The sequence below is a fragment of the Macrobrachium nipponense genome, chromosome 6, assembly GCF_015104395.2.
Source record: "Macrobrachium nipponense isolate FS-2020 chromosome 6, ASM1510439v2, whole genome shotgun sequence".
Classification (NCBI taxonomy): domain Eukaryota; kingdom Metazoa; phylum Arthropoda; class Malacostraca; order Decapoda; family Palaemonidae; genus Macrobrachium; species Macrobrachium nipponense.
In genome coordinates, this window is record NC_061108.1 from 80,545,784 (window position 1) to 80,569,783 (window position 24,000).

General features: G+C 34.6%; 1 protein-coding gene across 2 annotated transcripts in view; it reads left to right on the forward strand.

Annotated features, from left to right (window-relative positions):
• Positions 1-24,000, forward strand: part of LOC135216110 (ankyrin-1-like) — a 56,617-nt gene that overhangs the window by 30,160 nt on the left and 2,457 nt on the right. For both annotated transcript variants that reach the window (XM_064251149.1, XM_064251150.1), the window contains exons 2-12: positions 9,802-9,997; positions 10,607-10,717; positions 12,725-12,835; positions 16,626-16,724; positions 16,934-17,035; positions 18,624-18,725; positions 20,244-20,342; positions 20,480-20,578; positions 21,274-21,372; positions 23,114-23,212; positions 23,327-23,383. In XM_064251149.1, coding sequence (XP_064107219.1) covers positions 9,829-9,997; positions 10,607-10,717; positions 12,725-12,835; positions 16,626-16,724; positions 16,934-17,035; positions 18,624-18,725; positions 20,244-20,342; positions 20,480-20,578; positions 21,274-21,372; positions 23,114-23,212; positions 23,327-23,383 — 1,147 coding nt within the window. In that variant the 5' untranslated portion in view covers positions 9,802-9,828. The remainder of the gene's footprint in view (positions 1-9,801; positions 9,998-10,606; positions 10,718-12,724; positions 12,836-16,625; positions 16,725-16,933; positions 17,036-18,623; positions 18,726-20,243; positions 20,343-20,479; positions 20,579-21,273; positions 21,373-23,113; positions 23,213-23,326; positions 23,384-24,000) is intronic.

Sequence of the window (24,000 nt, forward strand, 5' to 3'; positions counted from 1 at the left end):
TTTATGGCAATTTCAGTGACAATGGAGAGAAAACAGAATGACATTCGGAGCCAGTTGGCAACTTCATTTGCACGATTTATGATTCAAGGAAGAATGTCATTTGGTTATACTTAAAAGTTTTATATGGTCAGTGCTCATGCGAAAAAGCGACCCTTTCTAGGAACATTGTAAAAAGGTCTCTCCAATAATATATACGGGTACTGGTAATAACATAATTGCAGTAATTACAACTGACTTACGATCCCTTAAACAAGACCAAAATGTCATGAACCATACAGGGGCAAGAGTCCTCTTCTTCTTCTTCTTCTTCTTTAGTCACCACGAATTTTAGATTTTTATTGCCATCTTTATTTTGGTATTTCTCGCTGCTCTGTCATCTTCAGGACGAATCAAGGTCGTGCTATATGTTGTGTTGTGAACTTCACTCAACATAGGTCAATTTGTCTTCGTCGTTTTCATTTTATTAGTTGTTATATGGACACACTCAACATTTCCTAATTCTTCAAAACAAGCGATGAAAATTTGAGCAATTACTCGAGTTTTTGTGAGAGAGTTTCGGAAAATATCTAATACTTTAATCCCAAAAATCAGTCATAGCGTTGGCCCAAGAGCAGTTTCCGCAAAAAATAATGAGCTGTTCAATTCTCGATGAAGTACAGGAAAGTTGGCAAATCGGACTATATATTCATAGAGGCAGATTTTTGTGTTGACACTCCTTTTTATGCATCACCCATTAGTTGTTTTGCTCTTTTTCATCATCTGTGAACCAGCACTTTTTATCTCAAGGAATTCGAACTCTCGGTAATCTGCAACTGTAAATTGTTTAGTTAGTGACAAGATAGAAGCTTCATTCGTCTATCATTTACCGGTTGTTCAGAAATTGCGACCATCTTTATGTGGCAAGGAAAATTGCAGTTAGCTTTCAGTGGAAGGTTCAACGCAAAACCAAAAGAAGAGTTTGTGTATAAACAGATGAAATAGCCAAATACTTGACTGAACAACCACACACAAACCCACACACACACAGCATATATATGTGTGTATAATTGTATGTGTCGTGTTTGTATAGATAAACAGAGAGACAGGCAAAGGTGTGCACGAGTGTATGTAGGTATAATTACCAGGAAACGATAGATATTCCATGTTAATCTATTTAACTAGGAAGGTCATTACCTGATAACGTAGCAAATTACCTTGAAAACAGGGAAAGTCAGGAAGAACCTTCAGGTATTGAGTCCTTTTGTGAAATTCAAATTACGTTTTTTACTGAGAGCCGCCAAATCAAGTTGGGATTAACCACTGAAATTTTGTAACACTATTTACCCAACAACATTTTCTTTTCAAATCTAGTTGATAACAATCAATTTTTATGTCATGTATAATTCAGTAAATCTGTTCACACTAATATATCGCTACTTGGCAATTAACCTTTGAAGACGACCTTTTCAGGTGATCAGTTTTCAGGTGCTGTTCACCTTCCTGGAATTTGTCAAAACCAATTATTGGCTTGTGTTTTCGCTCTAGTGGTGGTAAATAGACTGTAGACATCATAGATTGTAGGGTTGTGAAGATTCTGCTGGACTTTTCCTACAGTTTTCTAACAAGATTCTCTTCCCTGAACCACATACACTCTATTATTTTCTCTTTTTCTTATTTTTCATTTATTTTATTTCCCAGACATCTGGAATCTAAACTCACACATGAATAGGGCTGTGAAGATCCTGCTGATTTTTCCTACTGTTTTCTAACAAGATTCTCTTCCCTGAACTACTAAATTCTATTATTTTCTGTTTTCTGTTTTCATTTTCTATTTATTTTATTTTCCAGACATGTGGAAAGCAAGCAATGTTGTGACGGTTCCAGACTGTAGGGCAAGCGCAAATTTCACTATCTCTTTATCCTTCCACTGTTTGCTAGGTTTGATGGGAACTATGTACAATCACTTATATAAGTATCTTGTTTCTAAAAATTATTTCCTGATAACCTGTGCGCATACAGGAGACGATTTAATATTTGTGATATTCTTCCAGATACTTACCAAGGCTGCCTTATCACGTAAATAGGTACAAACGAATAAACTGTTGCCATTGGGCTTCTTTATTAAATTAAGACTTAGTCTAAGATCATCAAGTTGCCGCTGAATGGTTACGTACTTTATTTCCATTTGCGAATCCAGAAAAATTTCATGGCGGCAGTGGCTACAATTTTCATATACATACATAATACATACATACATACGTTATATATATACATAATACATACATAAATATATATACGTATGTATATATATATATATATATATATATATATATATGTGTGTGTGTGTGTGTGTGTGCGCGTGTGTGTGTGTATTAAAGCCCACACTATCATCTTCTTGATTTTGTGGGTAATACTCGAGAAACATCATTTTTTATATGTATATAGGTGTCACATTGTCATAACGAAACTACCAGTGGTCAATTGGTCCTTTTACTAATAAATTGTGGAACAATCATTGGGACTTAATTGTAGATATCAATATAATTATATTGATCTCTGCTTATACTAGAGCTAGAGGTTGCAATGCTGCCGTAAGCGTCATTCGCTGTGCCATGGCGAATTTTTGTCATTTATATTTATAAAATATGTCTATTTTCATTTAATTTAGTTATTATTAATATTGTTTGTGATATATATATATATATATATATATATATATTATATATATATATTACTGGTAATCTTCTTAGGCACGAAGATATGTAATTCAGTTGTATTTCACGTTTTCCTATGTGGAATACAACTGAATATATATTTCATATATATATCAGCAAAAGCCACAGGGAAAATTTTTAAAAAATGAAAAGACAGAGTGCCAAGTACTTTCGTGTATTTACCACATCTTCGGGGCACAAAGTAATACAAAACGTAAAAACTATTGAGCAAGAAAGCTCTCACAAAAGCAAAGTGGAAAAAGAATTATATATGTATGTACAATAAGGCCATTACAAACAGAAACAGCATTCGTCCAGATTACCCAACCGCTTAACACCCCAACAAGTCAAAAAAAAAAAAAAAGTAATTGCCCAATGACCCAATTACTTGAAAGAAGAGAAAAACACCGACTATGCCAACCAGTTTTTTATAAAACAACTGAACTCACAATTATGAATAGTAACAATAATAACGGCACTAACAACATACTTAAAACACCAATAAACAAAGATAACTGATTGAACAATATTGTCAATATGAAATACATAAAAAATAAATAAATAAATAAATAAATAAAAAAAAAATTTTTTTTTTTTTTTGTTTTTTTTTTTTTTTTTTTTTTTTTTTTTTTTTTTTTGACTAGTACAAAAACTTTAAGGATAATGTTAAAACTCACAAGAAATACATAAGAAGGAACTTGACAAATACACTAAATTAAAGAATAATGTTAAAACTCTTCACTATTTTATCTATGATAAGACTGTCTAATTTGTACATACCAGGGCTCAAATTTAAAAGTTTTCCAGAATAAGTCTTTATAAAAGCAGATTCAATTATATTCCTACTAATATAATCATTACAAAATAAAATCTCTTTTGCCTCTGTCCAATCAATCGCATGGTTAACATTACTAAGGTGAATAAAAAGGGCACTAGAAGTCTGTCCTGTTCTAACTGACTTCTAGTGCCCTTTTTATTCACCTTAGTAATGTTAACCATGCGATTGATTGGACAGAGGCAAAAGAGATTTTATTTTGTAATGATTATATTAGTAGGAATATAATTGAATCTGCTTTTATAAGACTTATTCTGGAAAACTTTTAAATTTGAGCCCTGGTATGTACAAATTAGACAGTCTTATCATAGATAAAATAGTGAAGAGTTTTAACATTATTCTTTAATTTAGTGTATTTGTCAAGTTCCTTCTTATGTATTTCTTGTGAGTTTTAACATTATCCTTAAAGTTTTTGTACTAGTCAAAAAAAAAAAAAAAAAAATTTTTTTTTTTTTTTTATTTATTTATTTATTTATTTATATGTATTTCATATTGACAATATTGTTCAATCAGTTATCTTTGTTTATTGGTGTTTTAAGTATGTTGTTAGTGCCGTTATTATTGTTACTATTCATAATTGTGAGTTCAGTTGTTTTATAAAAAACTGGTTGGCATAGTCGGTGTTTTTCTCTTCTTTAAGTAATTGGGTCATTGGGCAATTACTTTTTTTTTTTCTTTTGACTTGTTGGGGTGTTAAGCGGTTGGGTAATCTGGACGAATGCTGTTTCTGTTTGTAATGGCCTTATTGTACATACATATATAATTCTTTTTCCACTTTGCTTTTGTGAGAGCTTTCTTGCTCAATAGTTTTTACGTTTTGTATTACTTTGTGCCCCGAAGATGTGGTAAATACACGAAAGTACTTGGCACTCTGTCTTTTCATTTTTTAAAAATTTTCCCTGTGGCTTTTGCTGTTAAACAAAATCACGTGCTTACTTTTGTGATTTTATAGTAATATATATATATATATATATATATATATGTATATATATATATATAGATATATATATATTATATATATATTGTATATATATCTACTATATATATATATCTATAATATATATATATATCTCTAATACTCTATCTAATTATATATTCTATATTATATATATATCTTGTATATATATAGTATAATATACATATATATTATATATACACGTATATACTATAATATATATATCCAGTATCTTTATAACTATATATATTTATAATATATTACGTGATATATATATATATATATAATATATATATATATATATATGTATATTACTCATATCTTGATTTAGACTTCTAATAATTCGACCTTGGCTTACCAAGCCGAGTCAGACTCTAGTTAGGAATTCACTCGCGAAGACTTTTCAGTGACTTCCCTCCCAGGAAATGCTATCGAGGTAAGAGGTGTGGAACAAGAGAGAGACAAGTCTGATGAGATCACGAGATACGTCGGGATGCGGGGCGAGGATTAGAAAAAATGGCAGGCAGCAGGAAAAGAAAAATCTTCGACCCGCATCCGGATTCATCTCATAATTAAACCAGCTCTCCCTTTTCCGTTAGCAATACGAGGTGGGGCAATGTTTTCGCAAGTCCTACAGAACAGACGGGAATATCTTGATGGGAAAATCCTGCAGTAGGTCTGTGTATCATGAAACTCTTCCGGCTTGTGTGATTTCGTATGGATCCGGACGTGTGTAGACGACGTTATGATGACTTCCTAGTTTCACTGTTTTACGTCCGTTTTTCACGTTGTGCTTCATGTAACATGAAGCCGAATGAATGGCCGTGATATAGTTTTGCACCTATAATTTCTTATGTTGTCACTACGTGGTCATTTAATGTTTTTAGATGTCCCCCCCCCCCCTTTTTTTTTTATTCGATCTTAAATTTTCAAGTTTTTTGGCTCCTGTTGTTGAAAAATAATGATAAAAACAAATATCTTTTGAATTTTACGCAGAGGTGATATTACTTTGCTGCGAATGCTATTGTAAGTCATATACTCAAACAAGGATAATGGCACAGAACTGTACATTAAGAGTTGTAATATTCACGAATGAATCTTTCTTTTGTGACAGGGAGTTATACATAATTGTCAAGTATCCTGTGTTAACTGGGAAAATAGTTATCAGAAGCATTATGTATGTATGTAGTACGTATTTGAGTAGCCGCTGTAATCTGTACACTAGAAGAAAAATAAAAGAAAACGATCCTTTGATCCTGTTCACAGCCAAAAAGCGGCGGTCGTTAAACGGAAACTCAAAGAAAAATTCTAGAAAAAGATTAATTGTAGAAATGTTGTCAATTAAAACTGCAGCATTTAACGACGCTGAAGCTTGAAATTCATCCAAAGGAAAAACGAGCGAACCCGATGCCATGGCAGAGATCACGGGGAGTGTGTTCGTCTCAAGGTAATCGTGTGCGTGACTCCCCAACTGCGGCACCCTCACAAAAATGCAAGTTGGTAACAATTTGATGCGCCAAAACAGTCGCACAGGAAATGGGATGGAATTTCCTTACTAGAGAGAAAAATGACGACTTTTTGACTGGCAAATAAAGGATTGCTTATAGCACTGATTGAGGTACGTACTCTCGCGGAACTGGAATTTTTGAAGCAGTATCGAGATGGAAAGTATTTTTAGGCCGTCAAGTCTTGAACAACACGCTCGCTCTCAGTTTCTTTCTGTGCCTGAGGTCTCCGTATAATCGAAACAATATTTGATGCGTGAACAAAGTTTCGCAGATAGAATAGTCTTTGAGGTGGCAGCAATAGCATTTCAGATGACAACGAGAAGTGATACTGGTATTTGATTATGTCTGACGAACATATACTACTGTCATTTAGATAAGATATGTTATAAAGCCCTTGTACTTCAATGCAATTATTGTTGAAGACATAAAATAAAGTAAATATTTTGCTTGCAAAATAACAACAGCCATGCGTAAAGTACCTATCGATAAGGTTTCGTCAGAATCAGAAAACCATCAAATATTGACCTTTAGATTAACCTGTGGCCATGAAAACGTGGATCAAGGTTAGAAATTGTAAAAAATACCAACCAAGTTTTAACAAAACTTTGTTTATGGGTATCGTAATGCAAAAAAATGCATTCCTCACTTTTCCAGATACATAAAACAATGAGGACATTGGATGCACGCATGTCGAAGATCGCATAAATTAAGATAGTCAAATAGACATGTACATTTTGAAATAGGACAATGCTACAATATTTGAGGAAAATTCCCATCTTGGAAGGTTAAGTGTCAGTCAATTTCATCCAAATTAGAGAATAAATGGAAGGAGACCAATATAAAGAAATAAAAAGAAACAATACTAAAGTAGCCTTCAACAGTCATTTGCTTGGCAATTTTCACGGCAGGCAGTAACTGTAATTTTGTCTGTGTTCAGGAGTGATTCAAAGGCCTCTCGTCAGCAGCCATTAACGATATCCACGTTATTTATCCTCATTGTTCCTTCCCCCTTCCACGGTCTAGGAGCTAAGGAAACGTAATGGATGTCGGTAATAGCTGCTGACTCATTCTTCTTCTTTCCCATAGTTATCCCTACATGAAAGGATCGGTTGCCTGATGCGCCGTCTCCACTGCCTTCTATCAAAGACATCATCCCCCACCAAACCTCTTCCCTCCATATTTTCCTTCACTTTATCTCGCCATCTAATTCTGTCTCCCTCTCGATCTTCTTCCTCTAACAGGTTCCTCCTAAGCCCTCCTCACTCCCTCCTCGTCATCCATCCTCAACACATGCCCATACCATCTCTTATCACCTCTGTAATCTTTACTAAGCCTGCCCTTCTTACTTCGTCATTTTCCAATCTCTCAAGCAGCGATTTTCCCATAATCCACCTCAGCATTCTCATCTGTGTCTCTCAAGCTTCACTTCCTCTTTTCTTCTAATCCCATGCTTCCCATCCATACATTAATAATGGCTGCTGACTAGAGGCTTTTAAATCTCTCTTAAACAAAAAAACAAAAAACAAAAAAAAGAGTCTGCCTTGAAAAAGGCCAAACAAATGACTATGTTGAAAGGTACTTTAGTAATTTTTTTATTGATATCTTAGTCTTCTGCCACTTATTCTCTAATTTTGATGAAATTGATCGACAGGGACCTTCCAAGGTGGGAATTTTCCCAGAAATATTGTAACATTGGCCTATTTTAAAATTTCCATGTATGTGATCGACATGCGTGCATCCAGTGTCCTCATTGTTTCAGTCACTGGGAGAAGTCAGGAATACTTTGTTTTTTATTTTATTTTATTTATTTTTTGCATTACGACAATCATAAACAAAGGTTATCAAATAACCAGTAATATCCAGCCGCGTTTCACCTTTTTTCTATGCTTTGTTTTTCTTTCTTTCTTTTTACTGATTATTGTAATAATTCCATCAAGGCCGGGATGAAGTGATGTCATTAATCACGACCATAAGAGAGAATTCTCACGGACTTATCTACATATATCTATATATATATATATATATATATATATATATATATATATATATATATACGTATATATATATATATATAGATTATACACTCACGCTCAGTTGCACAAACATACTATACATTTGTATACTTTTGTGATCATTTCATCCGAATATATATATCTATATATATATATATATATATATATATATATATATATATATATATATATATATATATAATCTACTAGAACTTCAAGTGAAATGCTATTGCATGAAGGATGTGGCTCTCCAGGGTGAGTGACGTACATCTCATATATATATATATATATATATTATATATATATATTATATATAATATATATATATATATATATATAATAAAATTAGGGTTATCATGCATATACGTATATATATATATATATATATATATATATAATATATATATGTGTGTGTGTGTGTGTGTGTGTGTGTGTGTGCATATAGATAGACAGATAAATAGATAGATCACATATACCCCAAGGATATGGAAAAGTGGGTGTAATCCTGACCAGTTTGGTTTATTGCAAAGCCATTTCACTATATATATATATATATATATATATATATATATATATATATATATATATATATATATATATATATACAGGCGGTTTGAAACCAACCCAAATAGTCACACCTGGTAGGTAGGTAGATAAGAGGAGGTAGAGCCGAACAAAATAGATAATACCTATAATTGGTTCGGGTGGTGGCCTACCTTTTTCCTGTCTACGTCAACCACCTACCTTAAAATTTATGCGAAAAAAGAAAAAAAAAACACTGTCTTCTATAAAACTAGACTCAATTAGATTATTAGAATAAAGTTTCTTGCCCCTGCCCAGTTGATTGTACAATCCTTTTCACTGTTATATAAGAAAATTTAGATGTTCACTTTTCCATTGTTTGTCAGTTTGACCAGTGTAAAAGTTATTACATAGTTTACGTGGAGTTTGATAAGCACATTCTTTAGTATTGACGGAGGGTACTGTTTAAGTATAAGGTTCATTGCTCCGTTGTTACTAAATGCTACACTAACTTCCAAATTCTTAATTAGATGGGACTTATTCGAAACTATCATTATGTGGTAGTTCAAGCAGATTTTTTTTCGTATTGGAGGGTTTCTTTGTTGTTATCATAAAACGAATAATTTTTTCCTCTTTTAATGCGTTGTCTTATACAGAATGGGGATATTTCAATTTCTTGCCTACATTCCTAATCTACTTTTTTTTTACTATTGTATTTCTAAATGAAAATCCAGTGGTGTACTTAGGATAGCCTCCAAAATACCAAAATTATTCTTATGTCTTTTTTTTATTACCATCACTGTAATAAAGGAATTCTTTTCACGAGTATTTGAATCCCAATCCGGACCATCCACAGGTATCTATTTCTAATGGATGGGTCCTCAACTCTTATTCAAATATTATTCCGGAAGATTCCTTGAAAGTCTTTTCATAAGTTACTCCGTAATACTTTCGACAACTTCTTCCTCTAGACCGAAATCGAGGCTTGGTTCACTACAGGAATTTTGTGAATTGATCATTTAAAACTAATAAATAAATAAATAAATAAAAAAAAAAAAAAAACTTCACGAATCTAAAATCGGATGAAACTTGTCTTGGCAACAATTGTTGCAGGCATTGGAAAGATGGAACCTAATGATTTATATTGCTACTATAGATTATTGTCGTATATATGTATGTGTTTATATGTATGTATGTATTATGTATGTATATATATATATATATATATATATACACATATATATACATATATATAAATATTATTAAATCTTTTCAGGCAGGTATAAAATCAAATTTAAAAACCATGAGAAATAAAATAGAGAAACTGAGGTTGATGCTGATCATCTGCGTCTTCTGGGCAAAGTACAAGGTCACCAGCGTTCATGGCAACAACAACAACGACAACAACAACAACAACGGCGGTATGATTGACTGCGACGATTTCGCAGAAAAAGAAAAGCAGGAATGTCACGGTGAGTGTCGTTTCTCTACTGAGGTGCTGCTGCTGCTGCCTGGCAGAGTTCTCCAGCGGCCCCAAAGTCTCCGCGTTTTCCTTCTCTGTTCTGCTTCCTTGGAGGCCATTCCTTTCCTGGCTTTGTTCACACTATACCAGCTGCTCAGTCACACACATACACACGCACACTAGATATATACGAGTGTGTGTGTGTGCCTGTGTGCGTCTGTGTGTATGTGTTTGTATAACTGAATCACGAAAGTTTGGAACGTAATAAATGCATAAAGAAAGATATAAATATGTATATATATATATAATATATATATATATATATATATATATATATCTATATATATATATATATATATATATATATATATATATAGATATATATATATATATATATATATATATATATATATATATATATATATCCTGCTTTTCTCTCTCTCCTCTCTCTCTCGTCTCTGTCTCTCTCTCTCTCACACCCAATGCACCGACTGTACTTTATTTCAGAAATGTCAGGAAATGGCGGATTATTAGATATATTCAGTAGAAATCTTCGTCTTTAAAACTGAGACTCCTACTGAGAGCGGTCGTTTCACTGACACCTGACTCTTCTCCACAGCTCAGCAGTTCCTCAAACTCGCGAGGAAGGGGAAATTCGCCGACGTTCGCCATAAACTTCGCAAAGACAGTGTCAACAAGAATTATTTATTGGCATATACAGAAAAACTTGGTAAGCATTTTAGTTGTATTAGTAGGTCATAGTGGTTGTAGTTCTACTATTCACAAATAATAATCAAAAAACGTGTTGAAGTTTCTCCGGAACAATCTAATGTCCTGTATAGTGTATAATGCTGTATGAAATTCTCAGCCCCGACCAGGGGGTGGCTTGCGTAGTTGGCACCTTTAGCGGTGCCAGACGCACGATTACGGCTACCTTTAACCTTAAATACAATAAAACCTACTGAGGCGAGATGGTTGCAATTTAGTATGTTTGATGATTCGAGGGTGAATGATCAACATACCAATTTGCAGCCCTCTAGCCTCAGTAGATTTTAAGATCTGACGGCGGACAGCAAAATTACAGACAGACAGACAAATAGCCATCTCTCTAGTTTTCTTTTACAGAAAACTAGAAACCACAGAATATGTTCTGACATTCTGTGCTTAAATATATTGCATAAACACTCGCCTAGAATTTGCACGACTGAATAGAAATCAAAGTTGATAGACTCAGTGGTCTGGTTAAACTATGTTACTTATTAATGATAATGAGATACTTGAAGAAGCACCTAGCTTCGGTGACAGCTGTAAATGCTATGAATGGCCTGCTCAAGGCGGCAAGTAGAATGTTTGGTGTGTTGATTTCTGGGAGTGTGTTATGTTGGTGTTTTTACGTTGCAAGGAACCAGTGGTTATTCAGCAATGGGACCAACGGCTTTACGTGACTTCCGAACCACGTCGAGAGTGAACTTCTATCACCAGAAATACACATCTCTCACTCCTCAATGGAATGGCCGAGAATCGAACCCGCGACCACCGAGGTGAGAAGCAAACACCAAACCAACCACGCCACTGAGGAGCTAAAGGGTACGAGTTTGTCGGTACGCATCATGAAGAGGAATAGGTTGAGCAATACGAGTGATATTATCATCAAGTTAGTTGGAGAAGTCTTTACGGTCACGCAGCGAATTCTTACAGGAAGCGGTTGAGAAGTCAGCGCCGTTTATTGAAGGAATAGGAAGGAAATCTATTACAATAAAAGATCATGAAGACAAGATGTTTATTGTTCATTATAGACGAGTTTTTTGTGTATGTCGTAAGGGCTGCTTTGTTGTATCTGTATGTATGTGTCGTATAGACTATTTTGTTGTATGTGTTTATTGTATAGGCTGTTTTGTTGTATCTGTATGCATGTGTTGTATTGACTATTTTGTTGTATGTGTATGTTGCATAGGCTGTTTTGTTATATCTGTATGTATGTGTTGTATAGACAATTTTGTTGTATGTGTATGTATGTGTTGTATAGACTATTATGTTGTATAGGCTGTTTTGTTGTATGTGTATGTATGTGTTGTATAGACTATTTTGTTTTATGTGTATGTTGTATAGACTATCTTGTTGTATGTGCATGTTGTATAGCCTATTTTGTTGTACATGTGTTTCAATTTTGAGCTGTTATATAGTCGATCAACAGAATGACAAATCAAATAGTCTCGTGAAATCATTTCAGACATTATGACGGATGTCATTAGGGTGACAATATACAAAATTGGGTCGAGACCAATCTTTTCGGCTGATTTTTCAAGGCTGACAAGCAAACAAGAATGAAAGAGATTTTGTCTGTTTACCATCTAAGCCGTAGACTACTTTTTTTTAGTTATTGTGTTGACTATATTAGTAATAGCCGTAGTAGTAGCAGTAGTAGATAAAAAACTATCGTTTCACTTTTTGGACAGAACTATCATGAGCCAAAGAAACATTTGGAGTAGATGAATTATTTTCCAAATAATTGTCATAGTTACTACGAATCTTCCATTCTTTCTTACATGTCATGGGATGTAACTATGAAGAAAAAAATCAAAGTTTTTCATTAAAGAAATGAAGCTCTACAGAGGAGCTGGTTTGAAATTCATCTGATATTCATATCTAAGAAAGTGGTACCTACCGAAATAGAAATGGTTGAACAAACCACTTCGCATAGTTCCTAAATCGAAAGTTTTCTTTTTATCAACTGCAGGTCTTCAAAAAGGATACACCGGATTGCTTTGGGCAGCCCACAACAACGACACAGCAATGGTCAACTTCCTGGTCGACGAGGGCTCCCTCGTCTCTCGTGCCAGCGCTTCTGGTAAGTTGGTCACGTTCGGTCGGTCAACAAAAATTCCTTTGTGAGAAACTGAAGCTTTTCCGCTAATCTTTCATTCTTATATCTAATACTAGAACTTACAATATTTCAATACTTTTCAACAGAATCGTTCGTAATGTTCTTTTTTTTTTTTTATTCAGAGCGACAAACTTACCATTTCGTATTCACCATTCAAACGTTATTTATTTGAATGAAGAAATTTTTCGAATCATTTCGAGAAGGGAGGCCGTGCAACCTAATGACTTTTACAACCTGGGCCCGAAGAAAAGAATAAAAGGAAAGGAAAATAATGTAGACCTTCCTCTTTAAGGATGAAAGGTTAGAAGGGTCACGAAAGACGGTAGCAGGAAGCGAATTCCCAACAATGAATGGCGGGACGATCAGAGAGAGAATCGGTTTTCACACAAGAACAACCATATGAGGCGGCCTGGCTGGTGTGGTAAGGCCGACAGAGAATATACGGAGCAGTGACCAAAGTACTTCATGCAAAAAAGAATGAGATATAGAGAACTTGCAGCAGAGAAGATCGAGAGATGAGGTGAGAATGGCATCGCTCATCAAATGAGGATGAAAACATGAGAAGAACCACCTCAACTGAGAGAGCAATACTCCGAACAAAAACCAATATGTCCAACGTAAAACTTTTGATAACTTATTTAGCAATCTGAATAATGAGATCATTCCAAAACAAGTTAGAAGCAACGTGAACGTTCTGAATTCAGATAAAAATTACTGGTGAAATTGAATCACCATAACGATCAAGCTTTTTGCGCTTCACTGTGATCAACGACAAAGGGTTGAGATGTCAGTAAGAATAAGATGGACAAGTTGAATCTTCAGCGAAATCGTGGATAGGAAAAGAGAGGAAAAGATCTACATAGATAGGAGAACAGATTCCAAAAGGAACGCAATTTTAAATGGGAGAGACAAGATGTTAAGCCGTCGGCAGCAACAGGTAGGAAATTAAATATATATATATATATGTATATATATATATATATATATATATCATACATATACATATATGTATATATATATATATATATATATATATATATATATATACATATACATATATATACATACATACATATATATATATATATATATATATATATATATATATTATATATATATATATTTATATTAACGAAAAAAATGGATGAAAAATAAAATAAAATTGTAAGCGATTATGGCTGTTTCAGAGCTGACTCACACACGAATTTCATAAAATTAAATAAAAATCGAATATTCGTGTGAACAAGCATGCAGCATGAAAAGCAGCTTCCCAATCAACGTAAAATTTGGACAAGGACTCGTTATGGATGGAGAGCCTTCATCTGAATTGACTGTAGCGCAGAAAAAAGTCCATCGTGTGAGGCAGATGCTGAAACAACTTTGCCCGTACAGCTTAGGCTGCACATTTAACACTATACAGACTTCTGTAATATAAAGAGTAAACAACATCTTTATAAGGTTTTAAAACCAGAGATGACAAAGTTAAAGATCTGAGTTCAGTTGAGTTCCTGCAGATGTTCCGGGAAGAAATTGTGCTCTGGAAGAACTGAGGATCCGGAGGAAAGGGAAACGGGAACAATATACCACAGAAGAAGGGTCCTTCTTGACGTCTCTTGCGAAACCGGATTCTTAAGACTTCCTAACCGTACAGACAAGAAACCCCATGAGCGCTCTGAGTTCATCCCATCTGAAAATAAACTGTGTGTATACTAAGTTGATATTCTGAATATGATAGATTCTTCATTATAATACGGAAGCCAAATGAAACTGGCAATAATGGCTGTAACGAAATTGGCATCGGTAGCTTTAAACACTTATGTTTTACAGAATCTGAATTATCGGCTTAATTAAAAAAAGTATATATATAATATATATATATATATATATATATATATATATATATATATATATATATATATTATATATATATATATATATATATATATATATATATATATATATATATATATATATATATATATATAATATATATATATATATATATATATATACATATATATGTACATATATATGTATTATGTATATATATATATATATATATATATATATATATATATATATATATATATATATTATATATATATATATATATATGTATATATATATATATATATATATTATATATATATATATATATATATATATATTCACACACACATGGAATGAGAGGCTCATGTTAAGCCTAAAAACTCCCAGAACAAGAGAGGCAATTTGCCTAACGTGAAACAAAGCCTTGTGATCTGGAGTGCGTATGGATGTTGAATCCATCATGGTTCGTAAACCACTGATAAAACGCTGCGGGTCTGTGAAGCTAGAATTTAGTTATGTGTATTGGTTAAGGGAAGGTCTCGAGTGGTTTGAAGTACGAAATTCTTTGCGCTTATCCAAAATAGGCGGGACTCCACCATTTGCATTTCAAACCTCTTGGATAACAAACAGCAGTGGAACCAAATAAGACTTACGATTAACAATTCACGCCTATTTACAAAACAAAATTGTAATCCGACCTCAACTGGAGAACATTATCTTTCAGTATGGGATCCACAACTGAACGATGAAATATGCTCGGCGATTTACTCAGAATAGTTCAGTTTTTTTTTTTTATCAGTGATTAAGATTTTATTATGAAATTTTTCCTTCATTCAGCTAAGTTTTAAAGGTTATTCTCTTGTAATTGAAAAGCAAACCATGAGATTCTTTAAGCTTTCACTTCAAAGCTCATTAGTTAACTAATTGCAGGACATGATACGACCTTTAAAAAATGATCAACCCGCGGACTAAACAGTGATAACGATGTTGCCCCAATACCTACACATTGAAGACCGTTCGGGAAAGCGAAGATCGTCGTGAATAATGCGTAGAAATTCCGTAGGGGAGGGTTAGTGGCGCCAGTGCACCTCAGTAGGCATTACTAAAGGTTCTTTGCAGTGTCCCTTCAACACCCTCCCTGCAACCCCTTTCATTCCTTTTACTGGACCTCCATTTATATGTCCTTTCTTCCATCTTGCTCTCCACCCTCTCCTAACAAGTATTTCATAGTGCATTTGCAAGGTTTTTTCTCCTGTTACACCTTTTAAGCCTGCCTACTCTTTTCCCTTTCTAGCTGTGAATGACCTCAGAGTTCCCAGTGCTTGGCGTTTGGCCTAAACTCTAAATTCCATCCCATTCCAATACGAAGAAATAGCCATGTTTCTCAGACTGATGTTGGTTTATGCCTCCTTATTTCAACCAGTGCTTCCATTTTGGGGAGCCTCCTCCTTTGTTTCTCCTCCCCATGAGATTTTCTCATCGACCCTTTTCTGTGGTTATTGGTTTTTCTGGCGTTCTAGATCACCATAACCCACATTAACCCTGAGAAGATCAGATATTGTCAGAGTAGTTGATTTAGTGAATATTTCTGTTCCTCTGGAATTTTCTCCAACTCATCTCTTTTTCTTCTAACCCCTTCCTATTTTGTTTCTTCAAGTTTGACTTGAAAAACTGATGATGATGATGATGATGATGATGATGATGATGAAAACTAAAGACATTCAGTATGTATCAGAACTTTCAATTGTTCTCACATTCCCCCTGGAACTGTGTTGGAATGACGTCTAAGCCAAGCGCCCTGCTTTGTCCTTTAGGAAACAAGAGTCTTTTCAAGGTGCAAGCGGCTAATATAGAGGAAAGCAAGTCAGAGGAAGACAGAAATATGGATGGTCAAAGATTTTAACGAGGCGAGTTTCTATTTCAGGTTATACGGCGCTATATTACATGGCAGAGCACGGCAACAAGGAGGCAGTTGACATGCTTCTCAGGCAGGGAGCCAAGGTGGACGCGCCTCTTTACAATGGCAAGTTTTCATCTTGGTTAACAGTTCCTTCATGTCTTTATTTTGCTAAATGAATAAGCAGTAGTGTACTTTATTTTTAATTAATTATATTGTAACATTTATGTGTATATATTATTATATGATATTTATATCTATATATATATATATTATATATATATAAATATTATATATATATACTCGTATTGTATAAGTTTATATTTATTTTACAGGTTTCACCCCGATGCTAATAGCAACAGAAAAGGGATTCTCCTCTATAGTGAAAGCTCTCTTGGACAAAGGTGCCAATCCTAATGTCGAATCATTAAAAACAGGTATGTTTATACACACACATACACACACACACACACACACACATATATATATATATATATATATATATTATATATATATATATATATGTATATATGTATATTATAATTATATATGTGTGTGTATGTTTATATATCAAGTGCGTTTATATTAAATATTTGTATGTATGTTTAAAACATATTTTTGATAAACACTTGCATGAATCTTGTTCAATTGAAGGAGGCGAAATCAAATGACAATTAGATAACTGTCCCAGGCAGAATGACTGAAAACTTATTAACAAGGTCAGTTATGCAACTAGGGAGATGAGACAGACTGCAGGAAATTAGAGAATGTTATGGGACAGTGATTTAAATCATCATTGGACTATTGAGATGAGACGAAATTATGGAAAGGAAATGTTATTGTTAATTATTCCTGAATGATGAGTAAAAGTTATTGATTGTTTGTCTGTATGGCGTTTTTACGTTGCATGGAATCAGTGGTTATTCAGCAACGGGACCAACGGCTTTACGTGACTTCCGAACCGCGTCGAGAGTGAACTTCTATCACCAGAAATACAAATCTCTCACTTCTCAGTGGAATGCCCGAGAATCGAACTCGCTGCCCCCGAGGTGGCACTCCAACACCATAATGACCACGCCACTTAGGCGCTGAAAGTTACAGAAATATGGATGTTTTCTTTGTAGAGCGTGAAAATGCCTCGAAGTGAGCATATATTTGGGAACCTTGGTCGAGGCAGCGCGGCTGAAAGTGCACAACGTTCAAGTTTCTGGTGACTCAGCAAAAAGAAAAGCAAAAAGCTATTCCATTTCTTGATAGCCACAAGAAATAATTTTCATAAACAATGATCAAGATATCAGTTGAGCTAATCTATAACTAATTATTAAGATAGCTTTGCTAATTATATCTAATTATCAGTTATCAGCTGAGCTAATTATAGCTAATGATTAAGATAGCAGCTAAGCTAATCATAGCTGATGATTAAAATAGCAACTAAGCTAATCACGATGATTATTAAGATATCAGTTAAGCTAATCGTAGCTAATGATTAAGGACCACTTAATTACTCATAGCTAATGATTATGTTAGCAGCTAAGCTAATCATTACTGATTATTAAGATATCTTCTAAGCTTATCGTAACTAAAATTTCTGTAAGTGCATACGTCAGGCTTTCAGGGCTGTATAACCAAAATTCTTAGATCTAGGAAGTCAACAAAGGCTGCATCTTCGTCAAAGATTGATTTTGATTGATTTATGGTCACTGAAACTGACGTCCATTTTCGACCTCAAATAGAGGCAATACACCGAAACTTAAATTTGTATACCTACTGGTAAAGTGTGACCTTTGTTTGATTTGTACTTTGCTCGTATACAATTTTGTTTTGATGTTTTGCACTCTATTTCAGGTCGAAAATGGTTTAGTGTGTTCAAGCCGAAACGTCCCAATGGAAAAAAAATATTGACCATAGCGCTTGTTTGGCTGTTCCTGTTGAGGATCAGATTCTCTTAGAATTAATCTCTAGCACCTATCTAGAATTATGTTCATTGTCTTTTCACCCATACATAAATAAATTTACTTCCTACAGGTCTCACCCCGATCTTGCTAGCTGCAGAGGACGGAAGCACCGATATTGTCAAACTTCTTTTGGACAAAGGAGCAGACCCGAATACCAAGTCCGAAACTAGAGGTGGGGTATAGGTCTAGGCAGTTTTCTAAAAGAGAGGAAAAATTTTTTTTTTTCTCTGACAATGCCGGTATAAAGAAACCTTAATGAAATTATAAATGTCTTTATAATATATAAAATGTTTCAAAACAGGCTGGTAGTGAGAATCATGTTACTTCATATGATTTCAAAATCACGGATAGACGTATCTTACAATGCTTAATGGATGGAAGGATTCAAGCTTGCATGATAAATCTAGATGGTAAATCATGTCCTACATGAGGCAAGGAGGGCATCATGCGATGTGCAGAAAAGCAGGAGACACTGTCTCATAAGACTGCTCACAAATCTAATGTTCATGTTCTGTTTTTCTGCAATCACAAGGCTTCAGATTCCTGCAGCCTTTCCAACAAGCTGTGGTCCTTCATTTTTTTCTGCAGGAGCAAGTAACCTCAAAACATTGTAATCCACCGCCTCATCTGTGCTGACCTTTTGTATCATCCTGTCTTTGATTTTCTCTACGATTCTGTCCGCGTGACTTCCCAGACACCTTCAAAATCCGTCATCCCATATTTCCAGCTTTTGTCTCCCATTCACAGTCTGCCTCCCTTGGCCTCATTCCTTCCGTAACAAGTGATTCACAGTGCAACTGCGAGGTTTTCCCCCTGTTACACCTTTCAAACCTTTTACTGTCAATTCCCATTTCAGCGCTGAACGCTAAATGACCTCATAGGTCGCAGTGCTTGGCGTTGGCCTAAATGCTATATTCAATTTAATTCAAAATCCTAAATGCCTATTTACGCCAACCACCTCTATTCTTCCAACTCAATATCAGCATTCATTCCGAAATCTTTCTGTCGTCATTTTACTCTCTTAACGGTATTCTTACTAACCTTCACTTTCATTTTTGTCCGGGTTCGATTCCCCGCTCTGCCAACGCGAAATCAGTGGAATATATGACTTGGGGCCAGCCCTAGGAGAGCTGCTAATCAGCTCAATGTTCCTTTTTACAAACTTTCAAACTCTTTCACCTTCACTTTGTCATCAAAGATTCATTAAGCCACTTTCTGTTCACAATCTCTATCCTTAGCCACAGATTATACTTATTATGTCGTTAACCTGAGTTTTTATTTGATTCCTTTTTATTTCTTTTTATTCATTTTTTTTTTAACAATTCACAGACACAAAACATTTTCAGGCCCATTCTTACACTTACAAAAACATTACATTTTCCCAGTTCTGTGTTCTATCACAAACTTCATTTTCATGGTTAAAACCTGTTTCCTGTTATTTTCCTTTTATTTGCTCTATACTTCATCGTTATATAGATCTATTTTCCATCTGTCTTTGTTAATAACTGTCTGTTTATTCATGTATATCTCATTCTACTTTTCCTTTTAGTTTCAACCTTTTCATTTAATTGTTCTGTAAAAATCCTTCATCCACAAACCCTATTGCTTGCTGAAATATAGCCTGCTCTTTCCCCATAAGATTGTTTAATATCTTTAATTTTCATTCCCATTCATTCTCGCGGTCCTTCAGGATTTTTCCCGCTTTACTTTGCCGCCAAAATGGGGAATTTGGTGATGGTCAATCTTCTCCTGAAAGCGAAGGCCGATGTCAACTATCAAACTTTAAACGGTAAAGGAATGGTGGACTTTTATTCTTACTTTGGAAATACACATCTTGGAAGTTCTGAAATATCAGATGTGATAGATGCTGCATTCATTCAATGATTCAATACAGCTTTGTCTCTTTTTGTCTCTTTACATTGACAGGCGAAACTGCTCTAATTGCGGCAACTGCCTGGGGTCGGGAGTCAATAGTTAATATCCTGCTGGGAGCCTCTGCTGATCCAAACATCGTTGATAATTTAAGTAAGGCATAAAATCCATCTTGTAAATTAAATTTTTATTGTTATCCTTCCCCTGATCTAATACTTATGACTATCAAACCCAAAAACCGGCAAACAATAGTGAGCAATGACAACAACAACAACAAACATGAATTGTCTTTATCAGATCTTGTATCTTGTGTTCAATTTATTACAAGGAATCCAAAAGCTGGCCAGTTTTCTAAGTTTACATAAACATTTACATGTATCATTTATCAATACCGTAACGAATATGTCCAGAAGAAGATTACTGAATTGTAACTCAACTTCAAAACAAATTCCCCATTCAGAATAAAATATATAATTTTTGTTCGAGCTGTTTTTCTGTAATCTAACGGAAGTTAGGTTTACTTCTCTCACAAAACAGCACAATAATTTATTTTTAATCTGCCAGATATATTTCAGCCAAATTTTAATACAGATAAAAACTTTTACTAATTAAATAGCCGACAAGCATGCACGATGCCATTCACTCTTTATTTTAGTTTCAAATCTCAAGTTAAAATCCCTACATTTCAAGGCTAAGACAATGATGTGGTAGACTTTTAACAGCAAAGACGTAGATGATTGGAAACATCTCCAGTCTCGTTGTTCACCACGAGATTATTTTGTGCTGCAATGAAAATCATTTACCGTGTGTAATTCTCATGTTTGTGTTTGTTTTTTTTGATTTTCCAGAAACGGGCGCACTCCACAGAGCAGCCTATTACGGTTACATTCCCATCCTTAAGAAACTCATTGAGAAAAAAGCAAACGTGAATGCCCAGAACGTTGAAGGTAATACCGTGTGTCTCTTGAATTAACTTATCAGTCTATTTTGGCATGGACCAGAAGCTTTGAAATCAATGCGTTATTCATAGAATACAGTGTAGGTGCACTGCAGTAATTGTTGCAGGTAATTTATCAGCAGTTTACACCCAGGTTATATGCCCTTTCAATATACTGAAGTACATTGAATCATACCCTCGGTATATAGTCACTCCAAAAAGACGGTAATTATTCATTCATTCAGCGCGGACAATGTTTTGTGAAATTTGTCCTTTGCCAAAGTTCAGGATAGAAACACGTCTGGCAGACTTTCTCTGTCAAAGCAACTTCTCCTCAGCTAAAGACATTTGGGCCCATATTTTATTTGTCCGAAATCAGTAGCTTTACTTCATTAAAGCTAGCTCGCAGTTACATTATATCTACATTCTTGTATCCTTTATTATTGGCTTCGTTTCGTCGAGTAAGTTAACAATATTGTTCTTCCTAACCTTATTCACAGAGCTAGTTGCGTTTAGGCTTTATATGCGTTGTGTGATTGCCATTACGCGAAAAACTTCCTTCATATAAAAGACAGGATATGTGACTGCTTCTAAGAGTGACTTCAGAATGATTTCCATTTTTCACGAAATATAGTGAAAGCTGACCCAAATGAGGATCTTTTTCAGAATGAAGACTGGGGCTCTTTTTAACAAATCAGTTCAGCGAACTTTCGTGTTAAACGTAATAGTTGTTACTCATCTATCTCCTTTACTCACTCTCTTACCTGCAATTTGCAAAATCTTAATATACTACAATGCGACTCTAACCCCCGCCCACGTCATTTTCGAAAATAGATCTCAAGAAATAGTCTCGCTTCCTTAGTAATTGTCGCTTTTTTCCTTTGCCTGTTACTAAAATTTATGTTTCCAATTTCACGCTTTATAATTCATTGGATTCCTAAGCGGTAGGTGGATCACAAAAGCGAAAACTGAACAGCGTCTTAGATATGTGGGCGAACCTTGAAGCTCATCTCTTTTTGTCTTCTTTTTAAACAAAAAGAAGTTCCCCACATAAGGAGGTAGCTATGCAGAAATAGGCAGTTTTTTTATTACCTGTCCTCCATCTTCCGGGTAGGGCGGAGGGGGGGGGGCGGAATTTTAAACCTGTTTGAAAAAATTGTAAAATAAGTTTCAACTCTTCACCTTGTACTTCCCTCAGGCATGCACAATTATACTTCATGGATAGCAACTCCCTTTCATTTTTTGCTGTTCCTGTTATATGAACTGGGCAATTCGCAGTTATTTGAGATTAAGCTAGCGTCATGCCGGTATCGGCTCTTGCTAACAGAACAGCCCGTGAAGGGCAATTCGTCCAACCTTTCCCTCCGATCCTATAAACGTCTGGGTCGTCCTTTGAAACCAGAGGGAAGGATTCACAAACTAGTCAGGTTAGATTTTTTTTTCTTTTTTTTTAATCTACGACAGGAAGCCACGAAAAGTTAGATCGTTTCGGAAGATGAATCTGCCATAATATCATTTAAGACAGAGACAACAGAGAAAATGGAAAAAAATGATGAGTGGTTTAAAACTTAGTTTGAAGTATAAAACGTAACGGGTAGCATATATTCACCAGTAGTGATATATAATTGGAAATGATACATAAAACCTTTGAATTTTGGGATTTAACGGTGGAGGAATTTTCTTTTTTATTTCTTGGTGTCACCCTGTTTTTAATCGAGGCATTACTAAGGTCATCGTTACTATTTTTGCAGGACGGACCCCTCTGCATTTCTGCGCCAAGGGAGCACAAACAAGTACCCTTGAAGAACTTCTCAAGTCTTGTCCCGACGACAGGGTCAGAGACATGAACGGTAAACACGAACTTTTGTCCAAGTAAACTGTACTATAGGAAATGATGTTGCTGAGTTCATTGAATATCTAAACTAGAAATAGCCACTTCTTCTAATTATAAACTTTTTCAACAGGTAAAACTGCTCTGGAGCTAGCAAAGACTGAAGAGGAGAAGTTGATGAAGAAAAGAAGTAAGATCAACCTCACAGTGAAATATATATGCGTTCTGAAATAACGTTGAAACTGAGAATTTTAACCTCATTTTTTCTAGGAAAATGTTAAAAACAATCTTTTTATTTTGTAGGGCTGAAAAGTTGCACTGATATTAATACTGATCTTTTCATTCTTATTTCTAAAAAGTATTTCTTCAGGACAGTTATATGAAAAAGAACTCCTCAGATTTGTTTGTGAAAAAGAAATTCCTGAAAACTGAAGGTTCCATAGAAACTCTGTTAGCTTAACCTTACGATTCCTTTAGTTATTGCCCGAGACCAAAATTGCTTTCATCAGATCTTTATATATATATAATTATATATCTATATATATAATAATATATATATATATATAATATATATATGTGTGTGTGTGTGGTGTGGTGTGTGTAGTGTGTGTGTGTGTGTGTATGTGTGTGTGCGTGTGCGCGCGCGCGTGTGTATAAGTTATTTATAATGATGGTTGTAAACTTTTATGGAGAGATTACCAAGTTCTTTGTTTTCAATCTCTTTCGTCTCGTACTTGGATTGTACCTGTGCTCATTTAGTTTCTTGCTCATTTTCTCCTTTTGCTAAATGTTTGTAAGTCCTATGAT